This window comes from Macrobrachium nipponense, chromosome 18 (genome assembly GCF_015104395.2).
Source record: "Macrobrachium nipponense isolate FS-2020 chromosome 18, ASM1510439v2, whole genome shotgun sequence".
Taxonomy (NCBI): Eukaryota; Metazoa; Arthropoda; class Malacostraca; order Decapoda; family Palaemonidae; genus Macrobrachium; species Macrobrachium nipponense.
The window spans coordinates 72,890,467-72,906,928 of NC_087211.1; the positions used below are offsets into that span (position 1 = coordinate 72,890,467).

The 16,462-nt window shown below is 38.1% G+C and overlaps 1 protein-coding gene across 1 annotated transcript in view; it reads right to left on the reverse strand.

Moving 5' to 3' along the window:
* LOC135197159 (vascular endothelial growth factor receptor 1-like) overlaps positions 1–16,462 on the reverse strand; it is a 125,739-nt gene that overhangs the window by 49,101 nt on the left and 60,176 nt on the right. Inside the window, exons 6-11 of the mRNA XM_064224139.1 lie at positions 11,450–11,646; positions 6,743–6,896; positions 6,389–6,589; positions 5,676–5,804; positions 4,387–4,526; positions 1,398–1,502 (exon numbers count right to left, since the gene is read on the reverse strand). Coding sequence (XP_064080209.1) covers positions 1,398–1,502; positions 4,387–4,526; positions 5,676–5,804; positions 6,389–6,589; positions 6,743–6,896; positions 11,450–11,646 — 926 coding nt within the window. The remainder of the gene's footprint in view (positions 1–1,397; positions 1,503–4,386; positions 4,527–5,675; positions 5,805–6,388; positions 6,590–6,742; positions 6,897–11,449; positions 11,647–16,462) is intronic.

The following is a 16,462-nucleotide window of genomic DNA, read 5'->3' on the forward strand; positions in this document are numbered from 1 at the left end:
GGAAGAATAATTTTCATTTTAAATTAGTTATATTATTATTATTATTATTATTATTATTATTATTATTATTATTATTTGAAAATATTAATAAACACATACATCTACCATAAAAATTCTCTCATCTCGGTGAGAGGGAGGAGATATCCTGACATAAGTGAAATGGAAAGGTTAATTTTATCTTTAAAATACTACCACATACAAATTTTGTAATTGGAGTTTCATTAATATTATTATTATTATTATTAACAACTGAAAATATCAATAAACATATTACATACTAGTACCATAAAAATTCTTTCATCTCAGTAAGTAAGAGAGAGAGGAAGACGAGAGAGAGAGAGGAGAGGATGAGGTGTTTATGCTCCCCACTTGTTCTCTCAGAAAATACTACTAACACTTCCAGCAAAACAGGGGGAGAGAGTTACCACTATGACACATGCATATCTTGTGCAGCAAAAGAGAGAGAGAGAGAGAGAATTACTATTTTTATGTGATATCATTTAATTTTATTAAACTTACTAATACAGTATTAATCAATATTAATATTTGAAAATTAGTAAATAATTTTTGTATCATAAATATGTATTTAGTCATGAAAATAACATTAAAATACACTAATTAGTGATTATTTTCATTGGAAAACCACCGAAACTTCCTGCAAGTACCTAATGGGTAGATATGGTCCAGAGAAAAATCTGTGAATCACCGAGTCCACAAATCTGAAGAACACAATTACGGGGGCCCCACTGCACAGTCATCCCCACCCTAATCATATTATGGGCAAACCAGATAGAATGCCAAGTCCTATCTTCAGAACCAGAACCCCTTGGCATCCGTGGTCCAGCCCTGAAGAATAGTTCCACCCTTGAGATATCGAACTGGTATCCCTTAGGTGCGAACATTATTGGGTAGTTGATGGTCCCACCACAGTTTCCACTATTTAGCTTTGGATATAAACCCAGTCCCAATTATGACATCTTTCCTTATTTATCAGGTCCAATAAACGTTTTGCAAGTGGCAAATTCCACAAACATTAATCAAAAGATATATTACTATGCTATATGGGACTCTTGGACTCAAACCAAGGAGCAAATTCCTGGGGTTAAAGAGCCCCTCACCATTTCAAGGTGGTCCCAAGCTGAGGGGGTGTTTCTGATAAATGTAAGGAGCCACAAGTAACTACTAACGCTGAATAATTTTTCAATAAATCACCAATGAATCGATTGAAATCTTTTACAAATGTACAGATCCTGAAAAGATAACACATTAATTGCAATTTGTTTGCTTTTATTTGATGGCTTAATGTATAAGTAAAGGTCACTGTTATACAGAAATACATACATTCTGTTCTACTTGAACAAAGTAAATTGAAAGTGAGTAAAACTAGAATAACTTACACTGCACTTGTATACACCAGAATCCCTTTCATCGATCAGATAAAGTTTTAGTGTTGATCCCTCAATAGTGACATGTGGTGGGTTATTCTTAAGTGGCGTGTCATCCTGAAAGGTCATGGTTTGAGTTTAGACACTACACTGACACATACTGCTAAAAATTAACTTCTTTCTGACCCAAGAGTCTTTACACAATTACACAATTACTAGTCCTGCAATTACTATTGACCATTTTAAAAGCAACTTTTTGTGGCTGACTAGGACTCAATCATAAGAAGCCTTAGAAACTACAGGGGGAGATGCTGTTGTCCTTTTAGGTAGCTAAATCCTTATTAGGCTCACCATGAGAATCAGTAACTAATTTTCTTGAAAAGAGATTCCTTATGAAGTCTAACCAAGGGGTACTATTACAAGACTTAGAAAACTTTACTGACTGCAGCTAAACCTGAAGAGCTTGAGTGCACATATTTTTAACAAAGTACTATCTTCATTACAAACAAGGATATCTATTCAGAACTCTGCATAGAAGATCTGTTTAATCTTCTCAACCATATTTAGGTAGCCTTACTCCTACCAGGCTCGCCGTTTTTATTTTGTTATTAAACAGTGCTTGGGTAAGGAAATTCTAACTTAACCCTCTTACGCTGATTGGATGTATTAAACGTCGAGATAAATTGTCTCCCGGGTGCCGATTGGACGTATTAAACGTCGAGATAAATTGTCTCCCGGGTGCCGATTGAACGTATTAAACGTCGACATAAAAAGTTTTTAAAAATTCGTGGAAAAATACTTATAGGACTACCAGCCAAAAACTTTTGAGTCACGCGCCTTGGGGGATGCTGGGAGCTCACGGATCAAGGCGTTGTTATGATTACAATCGTTACGCAGGCGCGCAAGCGCGAATTTCTTTCTTATCGCACTAAAAAGTATCAGTGACACATCTCAGAAATTATTTCGTCACTTTGACATAATTTTTGCACCATTTTAAATTAGCCGTTACATGGAGCATTATATATGAAAATGTGCGCAATGTTATGTAAAATACAACAAAAAAATACTCATGATTGTAGCTTTTATCGGTTTTGAAATATTTTCATATAACGATAAGTGCCAAAATTTCAACCTTCGGTCAACTTTGACTACCGAAATGGTCGAAAAACGCAATTGTAAACTAAAACTCTTATATTCTAGTAATATTCGATCATTTACCTTCATTTTGCAACAAATTGGACGTCTCTAGCACAATATTTCGATTTATGGTGAATTTATGAAAAAAAACTTTTTCCTTACGTCCGCGTGGTAACTCTTCCGATAAATTTTTTGTGCGATTGTCGTAATGTTTGCACCATTTTAAATTTGCCGTTACATAAAGTTTTATATATGGAAATGTGCGCAATTTCATGCAAAATACAACTAAAAACAACCTATGGTTGTAGCTTTTATCAGTTTTGAAATACTTTCATATAAATAACGATAAGTGCCAAATTTCAACCTTCGGTCAAATTTGACTCTACCGAAATGGTCGAAAAACGCAATTGTAAGCTAAAACTCTTATATTCTAGTAATATTCAATCATTTACCTTCATTTTCAATTAAATTGGAAGTCTCTAGCACAATATTTCGATTTATGGGGAATTTATGAAAAAAAAACATTTTCCTTATGTCCACGCGGTAACTCTTCCGAAAAAATGAGAATTTTTTTTTGTGCGATTGTCGTAATGTTTGCACCATTTTAAATTAGCCGTTACATAAAGTTTTATATATGAAAATGTGCGCAATTTCATGTAAAATACAAAAAAAAATAATTGAAGGTTGTAGCTTTTCTCATTTTTTGAATATTGCATATAAATACGATAAATATAAAAAAAAAAAAGAAAAAAAATCATAGCCGAAAAACGCAATTGTAAGCTAAAAATCTTACAGTCTAGTAATATTCCAGTCATTTATATTCTTCATTTTGAAACAAATTCGAAGTCTCTCAGCACAATATTTAGATTTATGGTTGAATTCTCCGCCGCAAATCTCCGAAATGCGTACGTCGCATTCTCGTTATATTTGCTCCGTTTCATAAAGTTTTATATATGAAAATGTGCGCAATTTCATGTAGAATACAACAATAAGTATTGAAGGTTGTAGCTTTTCTCATTTTCGAAATATTTGCATATAAAAAAATATATATAAAAAATTTGACATTTGGTCAACTTTAACTCGTCCGAAATGGTCGAAAACTGCAATTGTAAGCTAAAACTCTTACAGTATAGTAGTATTCAATCATTTATCTTAATTTTGAAACAAATTGGAAGTCTCTAGAACATTATTTAGATTTATGGTAAATTTTTGAAAAAAAAACATTTTTTTACCTCCACGCGTTACGAATTCATGCATCATTTTGTGATAATATTTTCTCTGTGTTGCTTTGATCGATCGTTTTACAATGTCTTATATACCAAAATGATCGCAATTTAGTGTACAATACAACGACAAAAAATTAACTCGTTAGCTTTAACCGTTTTGCTCACAGCGCGATTTGAATACAATTATATATGAAATTTTGTTTTCGCGCTATCATATATCGCATTATTTATAAATGATAATGATATTTTTTAAATTTCTGATGGTTGCATACTAAACTTCAGGCAGTGACAAAAAAAGGAGCCAAAAATGAAGTCTTAATCTTGAAAACTAAGGGCGCTGTGATTTTTTGAAAAAAATATTTATTCTGCTTCGGCGCTCACTCCGAGACCCCCTCGGCATACGGGAGACGATTTTTATTATACCCCTTCGGCGTAAGAGGGTTAACACTGATGAACAGCAAAAAATTTCTTTAAATCTTCGTAAATGTATTATAATAGTCTTAATGATCTCTTAACTTCTCGACTTCCTTGTACTGCTTGGATGCATCTGAACCTGAGTGGGGAATAAACTTACCATGTTACATGGAAGGATATAAGTATGACAATACCAATTGAGATCTTAACATCACATGACCTACCTTTGTCCAATTGATGATGGGATTTGGAACTCCGGTTGCTTTGCAAGAGAAATTCACAGTAGTCCTAGGTGTTAGGCTCCCGATGCGTTCAACAGTGCTTTTGAAAGACTCATGTTTCACAAAATGTGGTGCCTTGGCCTCTATGGTGATTTTTGTGGAAAAGATCACAAATTAATAATAAATTTCTAATCAAGTGCTTATGGATATATGAGCATATACATTTTCATTACGTACATATGCCTGTATGTTGTGACCAAGACCTTGAAAGTAAAAATAATTGAATGACCCTCAATGATTAATCAACTCTAAAATATTTTGCATGATTTATATTGTATACTGAAGACTTACAGAGTAAGATTGTTTCTGAGGTTCCAAGGAAATAGAGCCTATTAAATGTGTTCTCGAAGAACTTTTATTTTGTGGGAAATAAGAGGAACTGTTTTCATGGGTTATAATCATTAATTACATAGTTATGTTTTCTCATCAAGATTCCATGGAAACACTATCACAGTCCTCTGTAAACTCTTTATTTAACTGATAATAAGTTATTATCATGTTATTTGAGGTACAATACTTAGTAGTATACTATAGTACATATACTGCGAGTATAGTACTTTCACAAATCTTTCATCCAGTTTCAATGTCATTATTTTTTAGAACCCGCCTTCATACTTTTACTTCCTGTTCTTTCTTCTTCTCTGGGAAATATGACTATTTTTCCCTTCTGCACATAAAATAAGGAACAGAGCTACAGTTGGCTGTTATACTAATGGTCCCATATTTGACAGTACTGAGCTTTAAGGATCCTGTCTTTGCTAGTAAGTTAATGGATGCATCAGTTAATAAAATCTGTTCTATTTATTAAATACCATTTGGTCATAGACCTTTGACCTTATCTCATTTCCGCTCTACCTTCACTCTGATCTTAGTTACTTTTGCCAATGAACTGCTCAAATCTTATTGGTACTCATTTGCTTCTCTGATTTCTATACCTTGTTGTGCCCATCAGGCTTGGCATTCTCTTATATATGTATATTGCTAAAGGTATGAACAAGTTGATTAACTAGTTTAACCTACCCTTCCTCCCATTTCACCTCTAAGAATGTGAATGAGTTTGAGTATAATGAACTTGCAGTAACTAAGAGTGGACAGATAAAACATATCCTGATAAACTTGAACGTGCATAATGCATAAAGTTCTGACAAAACAGAGAAGAACGACAGGCATCATGGGTGTACATATCCCAGGAGACCCCTCTATTCTGAAACAATGTTAATTATCATCCTGACCTTTGACAATTATTTGCCTCTTGCCGCCAGACCCACAGCTGATTATTGTGCCATTGTACTTAAGAAGGTCAGGATCCAATTTCCACACCAGGACTTCTGAAAATTCTTCTTGCTCTCTGGTGATGTTCTCTGCAATGGATTTCAAGGTCCAAGTAAAAAACTCTCTATAGTCAGCCAATCTAATCATACAATAAAGAGATTTGTTCTTTGCAAAACTACATACATATCAATTCATCCAATAAATAATGAATAATTAAGAATCAATTCATACAACAAATAAAGATTAATTAAATTTTCTAACTGGAGACATGATGTGAAATTTCTCTTCATCTCCAAAGAGAGTCAGATGAATAAGAAAAGCCGGGATCATTAATGAATTGAAAGTTGTAGAATAACCATGTCCACCTCATGTGAGGTTTAAAATGTCACTAATATGTATTTATTTGTATAAATAAGAAAAAATATTACAGTATTTCTATAGGAGAACATTTTTGGTGACACTATGATGACAGTGAAAATGTTTAGCATTTAGAAAGTGCATGGTAACTTAGAACATACTAAGTGTTTAGAGGGAATCCCTGTAAGGAAAAGAAATCCTTAAAAAATTACTATAAATCAGATAGAAAATATTAACGTTAACATGCTTTTAGGTGTGTAAATACAGTTAATCATCCATTAGATTATACAACTTGTTTATTTAATAATCAAGATACCTTGATCAAAACTGAAATCCTGGGAAATCCACTCGAGCTTATCTGTTAACTTTGACATTTTATTTTTCCTACATCTGAGTGTGACATCATCTCCTATGATAACTGAGATGACTGGAGAGGAGCTGTTGACATATACCGGTTGCTCAGATTCTTCCACATTTATCTTAGCCTCAATGGATATAGGGGTCATTTGACCACAATCTGCTTGAAAAAGAAAAATGAGGGATTAGCACCTTACTTATGGAATGAAGTTCAATTACATATAGTTTTCCTGTTTGGTCTCCACAACATCAAAAAAGTTATTTTCTTCATTTTATCTATTTCAAAAGAGTTCTACCATCTCAAAGCTCTCACCTGAAATTGCTAGTATGACATGATTGCTTAAAAATTTTTCTCCGCTTCGATTTGTTCCAAGACACTGGTAAATTCCTTGGACTTTAGCAGATTCCTGCCAAATCCTGAGCTTTGGCCCAACTGTTGATGTTAGGTTTGAACTCTTCATCACAACCTGGAGGGGTGATCAGTCAGTCAGTAATAATGAGAAATTGAACTATTCACTCCAGCTAATGAAACAATACCAAGAGGGTGCATCTTGACTATAATTAATTTACCGCAGCGCATCTGGTGCCCAGCCCCATCCCTTATGACATTCCTGATTGGCTGTTGATGAGCCAACCACAGGGCTGGAAAGTTGCAAACTCGTCAGTGTTCTCAAAACATCATACAGTTAAGATCTCTGTTCCCACCTCTCCTGACAAAAATGTATTTCAAAAGTTACAACTTTCATTACACCTCAGTTTTACCCGAAGAAAAGTAGTGTTTCCCAATTTCATCACTAAACATCGTCAAGCCAATGATTAAAGGATTTTAATGATATATGAATGATATACTTCAGTAAATTTAATGCTAAAATATGTATAGTGAAATAAAAATGAAATTTTAAGCTAAAATATATTCTTTCATTCCTTACATGACATGGCAGGGCATTCATCATTTATTGTTGTTTCATACAGTATTATAGCTTAAATGCCATGGATGACACTGCTACCAAAAAACTATAGGTAGGGCTATCAATATGAAAGTAACAAGCAAAGGATTAAGAATGTTAATTTCACTCTTTCAACTTTGTGTAGTCACGTCCTGGTCATGCGACCAGTTGATGACATCATCGTGATCACAACCCCTCCATAAAAGTAGCCTTATGGGGAAAAAAGATAAATAAGACGTCATTATTGTCCCTATTATTATCATCACTATTACCCTCTCTCAAACCCTGCAGTGGAAATCTCTACATTAAAAAAAATTGTATAATATACATATAATAAAAAGGAATAATGAGAAGGGTATAGGAAAAAATGTGAAAAGATTGTAGTGAAAGAAAAACCAATAAGATGAATGAATTTCTTCCATAAGGTATCAATATCTAAGAAACGATTTTTTTTCATGTGGAGATTTCCACTAAGGCAGTCCCCGGGTTACGACAGTCTCGGCTTATGACGTTCCGAGGTTACGACGCTTTTCAATTATATTCATCAGAAATTATTTCCAGGGTTACGACGCATGTTCCAGGGTTACGACGCATGATCCAGTTACGACGCCTACAAACGCTGATCTGGCAGATGAAATATGACACCAAAAATGCAAAATAATCAATATTTAAAGTTTTTTTTTGATGAAAATGCAATAAGAATGCAGTTTACATAGATTTGAATGCACCCAAAGCATTAAAAGTAAGGTTTTCTTAAGATTTTTGATGATGTTCCGGCTTACGACGATTTTCGGCTTACGACGCGTCTCAAGAACGGAAACCCCGTCGTAACCCGGGGACTGCCTGTATAGGGTATGCGAGGGTGATGTGATAATGATAGTGATGATAAGGGAGTCTTTAATTTTCTTTTCCCCCATTAGACTACTTCTATCGAGGGATCGTGACAACGATGTCATCGACTGGTCACGTGACCAGGACGTGACTACACGAAGATGAGAGAGAGAAATCAATATTCTTAATCTTTGGTTTATTTTCATTTTGATAGCCCTACCTATAATTTTTGGTAGTATCATCATCCAGGCCGTTTAAGCTATGATACTGTATGAAACAAGACGATAAATGATGAATGCACTGCAATGTCATGTAAAGAATGAAAGAATATATTTTATCTTAAATTTTCCTATTTTTTTTCACTATACATATTTATCCCAAAACATTAAAACTTTTAATGAGATGAGAACAAAATAAAAATAGGCTCGCATAGATATAGTGCTTGTTGTTCCTTACATGGTGAGAGCTGCTGCAGGTAGATACTGCCTCTGGTTGGCGCTCGTCTCAACCATGTAGTGACATGGTGGTAAAACCAGGATCACCTCTACTGAAGTGGGTACTTCACAGTGAAGGAATAGTCCAATCACTGACAAAGTACGTATCGAGTAAGCTTAGCAATGCTGGATACTACATGAGATTGGGACCAAAGCAAAAGCTATAAACATATACAGGCAGCCCTTGGTTAACAGCGGGGGGGTTCTGTTCCCGGCCAATGCTGCTAACCGAAAATCGACACTAACAGCACTAAAAACCTGCTTAATGGCCCCGCTATCCGAATATCGGTACTCTTAACCAGAGATTGGCGTTGCTGTTAACTCTTCTGGGTGACAGAAAAATCCAAAAATCAGAACATCTATCACCATCCCTAAATTGAGAACCCCTTTAGATATAGGCAGCTGAGATTTCTGCTTGTTCATTAATAAGCCTAGATCCTGCATTATTAATAGGTCTTTTGAAGGTCCTTCATACAGTCTTATTTCGTGGGTGAACGAATCAGCCAATCATCCAGGTATTGGGAAATATTGATCCCAGTAAATTCAGCCATTTGGCTAACAGAAAGCACTCTGGTGAATACCTGTGGAGCTGTTGACAGTCTGAAACAAAGAACGAAACTGGAACACTTGGTTCCCAAAGACGAACCTCAAATACTTCTTCGAGTCCTGATGAATTGGAATGTGGAAGTACACGTCCTTCATATGGGGGAAACCATCCAGTCCCCCTGACGAATGAAAATGAGGACAGACTGGTTTGTTTCCATGTGGAATTTTGTTGTCTGAATGTAAAAATTCAATGTGCTTACATCTATGCCCGGCCTCCATCCTTTTGTAGACTTGGGTACTAAGAATAGCTGGTTGTAGAATACTTTGAAATCAACATTGTTTACCACTTCGATTGCTCCATCTTGAGAATGGATGACACTTCTTCTAATAGGGTTGCATACTTCTCCGATGATACACAGTAAGTCGCCAATGTGATGGGAGTGCTGGTCAATAGAGGCTTCTTTTTGAAGGGTATGGAGTATCCTTCTTTCAGTACTTTCATTACCCACTGCTCTGCCCCTTTCGCACTTCATTTGTCCCCAAAAAGATGGAGTCTGTCTCCCACGGCCGCATGAAGCACTGAGTCCTCGATGACAAGCTGCTGGTTTTGAAGAGGATCTCTTAATGGCACGTGAGGTGAAGTGAACATTTGCCCTTGGTCTAGATGGTAAAATTGCTTATATGTACCTGAGTATTTTGATTGTTTTATCACAAAAAGTGTATTTAGTCATCAACAATGAAAAACAATCAGAGGAAACATGGGTTGCGGGCAACTGGGGGGTTCCTTAGTTCTCATGCTGGGAATAGGAGACTGATCCCTGAAAATCAAATGCCTCTTGAAATGACGGGACTCGTCCAAGAAGCACCACTGGCACTCCTTAGAGGGACTAGAATCTCCCAAACTGGGTGAGAGATGTCGCACTTCTGAGGCACCTTTCCAACATATGCCTTCATCACTTGGGACAACACTGGCGTGACTGAGAGGGCGACTACCGGTAGGCAGGCCTCACCAACCTCCCATGGGCCTCATGCCTCCTCCTAGGGCTAGGGGGGTATAGCAATGATCTTTGCGCAGGAGAGTCGGTGGGATAGATAGCCACCTCCTCCACAATCATTTCACTTACATTGGCACTGGCACTCTCACTAAACTTGTCCATGAGGAAATTCATAGATGGCCCAATTTGGCCCACTGCATTGGCAAGTCAATAAAATTTTCAGTAAAATTTTGAGTTCAGGCTGGCGGAACAGTCTGGTTAGGAAGCATAGGAGTCATGAGAAAGAGAAGGTGGAGAAAGAGGAGGATTGGAGATAGGAGGGAGGAAGATAGCAGGAGACACAATAGTTACATCTGCATTAGTACTAGATTTAAGCATAATGTCCTGAATAGTTACTAAACGTTATACACATATGAGAATCGTAACATGCTTTAATGAGTCTGGTATTACATCCATTGCTGCAATACCGAAAATTCGAAGAGCTAAAATCTGACTTCAGTCACTACCAAAAGTAAAAAAAGGTAATAATCCTAAAAACTGGTTTAATCTGTAAATCTAACTAAATATCCAAAGCCATAGGCTAACGAGGCAAGGAATACTTCACCAAAGGAGAAGATGCAACATATTCAAAACAAAGCTGTTGTTCTTAACACCTTGACGGAAGAAAACAAACTGAGCTCTTGGCTACTGTGTTGTTCCTCTTTTACCCTGAAAGTGGGTGGGGTCTGTCACCTACAATAATAAATGGCTTTTGCTACCAAAATTCCAAAATTTAAGCTACTGTTGAGCAGAAACTCTTAGCTATGTATACTAAAATTTTCTATTTTTACTAAAGTAAATCCCTCTGGCCAGATCTATGGGAGTAAACACTGCGAATATTAATTTAATCATTAGCTATTTTGATCTAGTTATGCATACAGTGATCATTGCCTTCAATCTGGAAGATGCATGATCTGTACACAATACTAGTATAATGCCATTGTGCTCTCTAGGGAGATGAACCATTGAAAACGGGAGCCTGTGCCAAAAAAACGATTAAAATTTAAAACACTTAAATTACTTCAGTTATTAATGTATAAGTATGAGACTGTACTTTATCTCTAGCCTACATTGTTCTCATGTTCCTGCCCACTGTGCTGATAATGCATGGAATAATATTAAGAACTTTACAGCACCTTAAAAATTAAACCAGGACCACAATAGTTACCTTGCCATTAACCAGATTAGGAGAGGAACAATTTTCCAGTGAATCACATGACCGGAACTCCAGGAGAACATCTGAAACTGGATGTCCAGTCACATAGCACTTTAGATGGAACTGCTGATCCTTCTCCAGGATGTGGTCCTTAGGAATATCCTTGCCCTCTAGGGTTTCAAGTGAGAGGTTGACGTCCAATTCATGATCTTTGTTGAGCAGAAAGGGGGAAATAATTTTTTTTATGAACATAGTATAAATCTAGACTTGTCTACAAATTTGAGATTAGTTTATACTTTTCTGAACGTAGAAGTTATTAACTTTACTAGGATTTAGAAAAGTTTTCTTATTAAGTATATGTAGTGCAAACTTTAAAAAAAATAGTAAAGCAATACAGGGTATATATATACCATACAGTATATACTAAATGTATGATAGAATCACGAAAATTTGGAACGTGCTGAATATATGTATAAATAAAGGTAAAAGCAACAAAGGATGTGACGGGATCACAATCTTAAAAGCAAGCGGCAAATCACTCATCCCCCCCCAACAACATAAACTTAATCTATCTGGCTACCAAACCCAACCTCAATCACACTTTTCTCTTTACACTACAAAATACAGCAGGACAATTGACCCATACCTACATACAGAACAAAAAAACACAAACACGTACTCACCTCTGGCTCCAGATACTCCGGGCTAGGTTGTGCTGTCCGCTGGATAGGCTATAGGCTAGCCGACACACAACCACTGCCAATAACCAAACACCAAACCAACCAACCGAGAACCACAACCCCACAACAACTTACAACCCGACAAATAACTGAGCAGAAGAACACCAACAGCCCGAAAGAACACAACAACCACACGACTTACCCCGGCACAACAACCCGCCAACACCAACACTCCCCAACCACCACTCACAGACACCAAAATTCCCTACCAACCTCTTCTACTTCACCACAACCAGACAGACACACACACAACAACTTTACAACATCAAATTCAATCAAATACCACAAAACCAACTAACCACCAACGGATAACTGCTGCCAAAACCAACTCTGACTTCTTCACTGAACTCCTTACTACTCTCGTAACAGACTCCCGCCACCGATGAAACACAACAGAGCGCCACAACAGACACACACTTCTGACCACCATTTAACCACTCCCATTTATTCTTCCACCAATCTCTCTCTCTCTCTCTCTCACGCAACCCTTGGAGACGTCAAATATAAACTACTATCATTACTCTTCCATATTACCTCCCCCATTACATTTGACAACGTCTCCTTACACTCGCAACATCCACACTAAATTGCCTTTCGCAACACCCAAGGATGCTCAGATGCAGGTCCCTGGATCTTGTTTGAGGAACATCATACATTCTTTGTTACATCGCCATTCACTTCTTCCAAACCACTTTCATTCAAACTCCCATTATCTCCCTCACTACCATCCTCCCAAATCCCATTCACTACTTCACCGATATTTCTAACTCTGGTTCCAACATCTCCCCTATTTCGGCTACCAAACCACTCAGTTCATCCATACTTCTGTCAAACTCCTGCAAAGACTTATCCATCCTATCATCCTTACTACTCGGTTTCCTTCTCACTGAAGTCTTATTTGTCCCTGTCAACTCAAAACCACATACTCTACAAGTATCATTCATTCCCTCAAAGTCATCCGTAGCACACGCTTTATCAACTGTTTGCACCCTACCACCAACCCCCTTACCATGCCGTTCACGCTTTTCCCTTCCACTTCCTCTCTCCACACTCTTCTGTCTTCTTCCATACTCAACCAACACCAACTGTCGATCTCCCAGACCCATTTGTTCACCAACAGTCGGTTCATACTTATTCACCTTCAACCACTCACTCATCGCATTCTCTCGAACATACTGTGCCCTAACCTCATCCATTCCCCCACCTACTCGCAATTTCCCCAAAACATAACTCAATCCACTCAGTCCCACTTCCAAAATCTCAAAAGGCCCTTCAAATTTCTCCCTAACTTTATTCACATTCATTCTTCCCATCTCAACCACCTCTTTCAACACTTATCCCCAATTTTAAAACTCTCAAACTTTTCACTCGCTTTCTTCCACAAATCCTGATCACCTTCTGATAGACCCAACCGCGGCCTGACAATCCTTTCAAAATTCAACACATATTTACAAGGAGACACACCTATACTTTTCTGCAGTGTGGCGTTATATACCCCACTGCATGTTATACATACATACCCAATCCTTGTCACCCTTACTCACCATTTGCAAAATCTCAGTCATCGTCCTAACAGTCCTTTCAGCCAACCCATTCGCACTGGCATATACGGAGTAGAATACACATGCACAATACCCCATTCCTTCAACATTTCTTCAAATTCCCATCCCACAAACTCAGGTCCATTATCACTCAACATTTTTGCCGGCTTACACACACACACATGGGCAACATCACTTGACCCACCATTCGTGCAACAGTTTCACTCCTCTTATCTTTGATGGGAACCACATAGGCAAATTTACTCATGTGATCCACCATCACAATCACCCCCACGTGTCCTCTCGCAGTCCTAGGCAAAGAAACACAATCAATCACAAGCATTTCTAATGGCTCTTTCATCTGCTATCGCAACACAGGTGGACTTGCATGCACACACTGATACTTTCCCCTCTGACAGTCTTCACACGTGACAGCCACATCCACACAAATCTTATTCAAGCCAGGGGCATACACTCTCTCTCTCATGCATTCCCCCAACTTATTTTTCCCCATATGCCCAAACTGATCATGCACCAACAAACACATACTCACAGCTGACTCAACAGAAAACACCAGCACATACACTTCCCTATCATACACCCCTTCCTGATGTAAAAAAAAAAAAATTTTCACACACCACAAACTGTTTACAACCCTCTTATATACATCCAACTCACAAGGCCGATCTTCCACACGCACTCCTCCCAAAACACATTGTCGCAACACACTTATCTCCAGGCACTTATCTTGCATTTCCTCAATCTCTTCCTCACTCAACAGATCATTCTCACTCCTACCAATATCATTCATACCCACAAAGTTTGCTACAAATACATTACTATCTTGAATCCTGGCTACTTGTCTGCTCCCCTTTCTAAGAATTCCGTTTCCTATATCCACATCTATATCGTGGATCCTCAAAAAATCTATCCCCATTAAAAAGCAAGATGGCATATCATTTTCTCCTACAACTATAAAGTTATGTATTACTTCAAGATCTCCTAACCACCTTTAACTGTACCTCTTCCCATACTAAAACACTTCCTTGTCCCAACCCATGTATTTTTACACTTGTGCACCACCTTTTCACTTCCCAAGTTCACTCACCACTGACCCACTCACCAAGGAAACTTGTGCCCCTGTGTCAACCAAACTGCAGTCCTCACTATCATTTACTCTGACAAATGTCACCATTTTCCCTCATGTCCCATGCATGCACACATTCACTGCCACATCCACCTGGTTATCCGCATCACCATCCTTCTCACCGCATTCATCCTCAGTCATTTCCCCATTTCCACAATTATGACTCAAATCCCCTTCACAGTCCCCTTTTGTAACCAACCAATTACAACCCCGTTCCCCGCACTGAATCATCAAAACCCCATGTTCATTACCTGCACTCAGCCTTCCTCTATACTCAACAGGTCTGGCCTATCCAAAATACAACACTTTTATTCCAAACAATTCATGCAACATTTCTCCCCCACCTTGTTCCTCCGCATATGCCACTTCCTTCTGCACATCACTCATCAACTTAACTCTCAACTCATTCACACTACCGGGTACCTCTTCAACCAGACCCTTACCTTCCAAGTCTTTCAATGCTGAAAACAAACATTCACACACTGTCATTCCCTTCAAACCTCTCTATTACAACTAACCCCTCAGGTACCAGATTCGGATCCCAGTCACTTTTCTCAACACCACTGTCCTTACTATGGATCCTAGACATCGTATCAGCAATCACATTTTTACCCCCCAGCACATATTCTAAGCTAAAATCAAACTCACTCAAATCCTCAATCATCCTCGTGATTCTAGCATTCACACTTTCCTTCTTGATAATGAAACACTAATGGCTGATGGTCCGTCCTTACAACAAATTTTACCACATACAAAAACACTTTCAACACTTTCACACAAAACATTATTGCCGCAAGCTCCTTCTCAACCACTGAATACTTCAGCTCTGCTTTATTAAAAGCTTTACTCACATGCGCAATCACTTGCATCAGTATACAACTCAAGCTTACTCGCATCCTCACTATAGTCTGGAAAAGCCAAGGTGACGTCTCTAGCAGCCTCCTCTTTCAATCTCTCAAATGCTCCCACCATTCGCTCATCCCACCTCAGATTAGTACAATTTTTCTTCCCGGTCCATTCAGTCAACGGCTTCCCTGTACCTGAACAATCACTGACAAACTTCCACCCAAACTCAATCAACCCTAAAAACCCCTTTAACTCGCGCACGGCCCGGGGACGCGAAAACTCCCTTACCTTTTCCACAAACTTTTCACTCTTCCTTACGCCACTAGCACTCACCTTATGACCAAGAAATTCCACTTCCCCAGCCAACCATGAACACTTCTCCAGCTTCACTTTCACTCCAACCTCTTCCAACTGCTCTAACACCTTCTCAAGCAGCTCCATATTCTCCTTAACAGTTTCACTCGCAATCAAAATATCATCTATAAACACAGTCACCTTCCTTCTATCAAACCCAGCCAAAACCCCATTCATTGCCCTTTGAAAGGTAGCAGGCGCATTAGCCAACCCAAAACTCAACCGTTTAAACTGGTAGTGGCAACTACCACTTGAAAAAGCAGTAACAGGCCTGCTCCCCTCCTCAAGAGGCATCTGGTAATAGCCCCTTATTAGGTCTAATTTGGTAAACACTCTCATCCCATGCATCTTGTACACACAATCAGACACCACATTCATCGGAAATCGCTCCTTCACA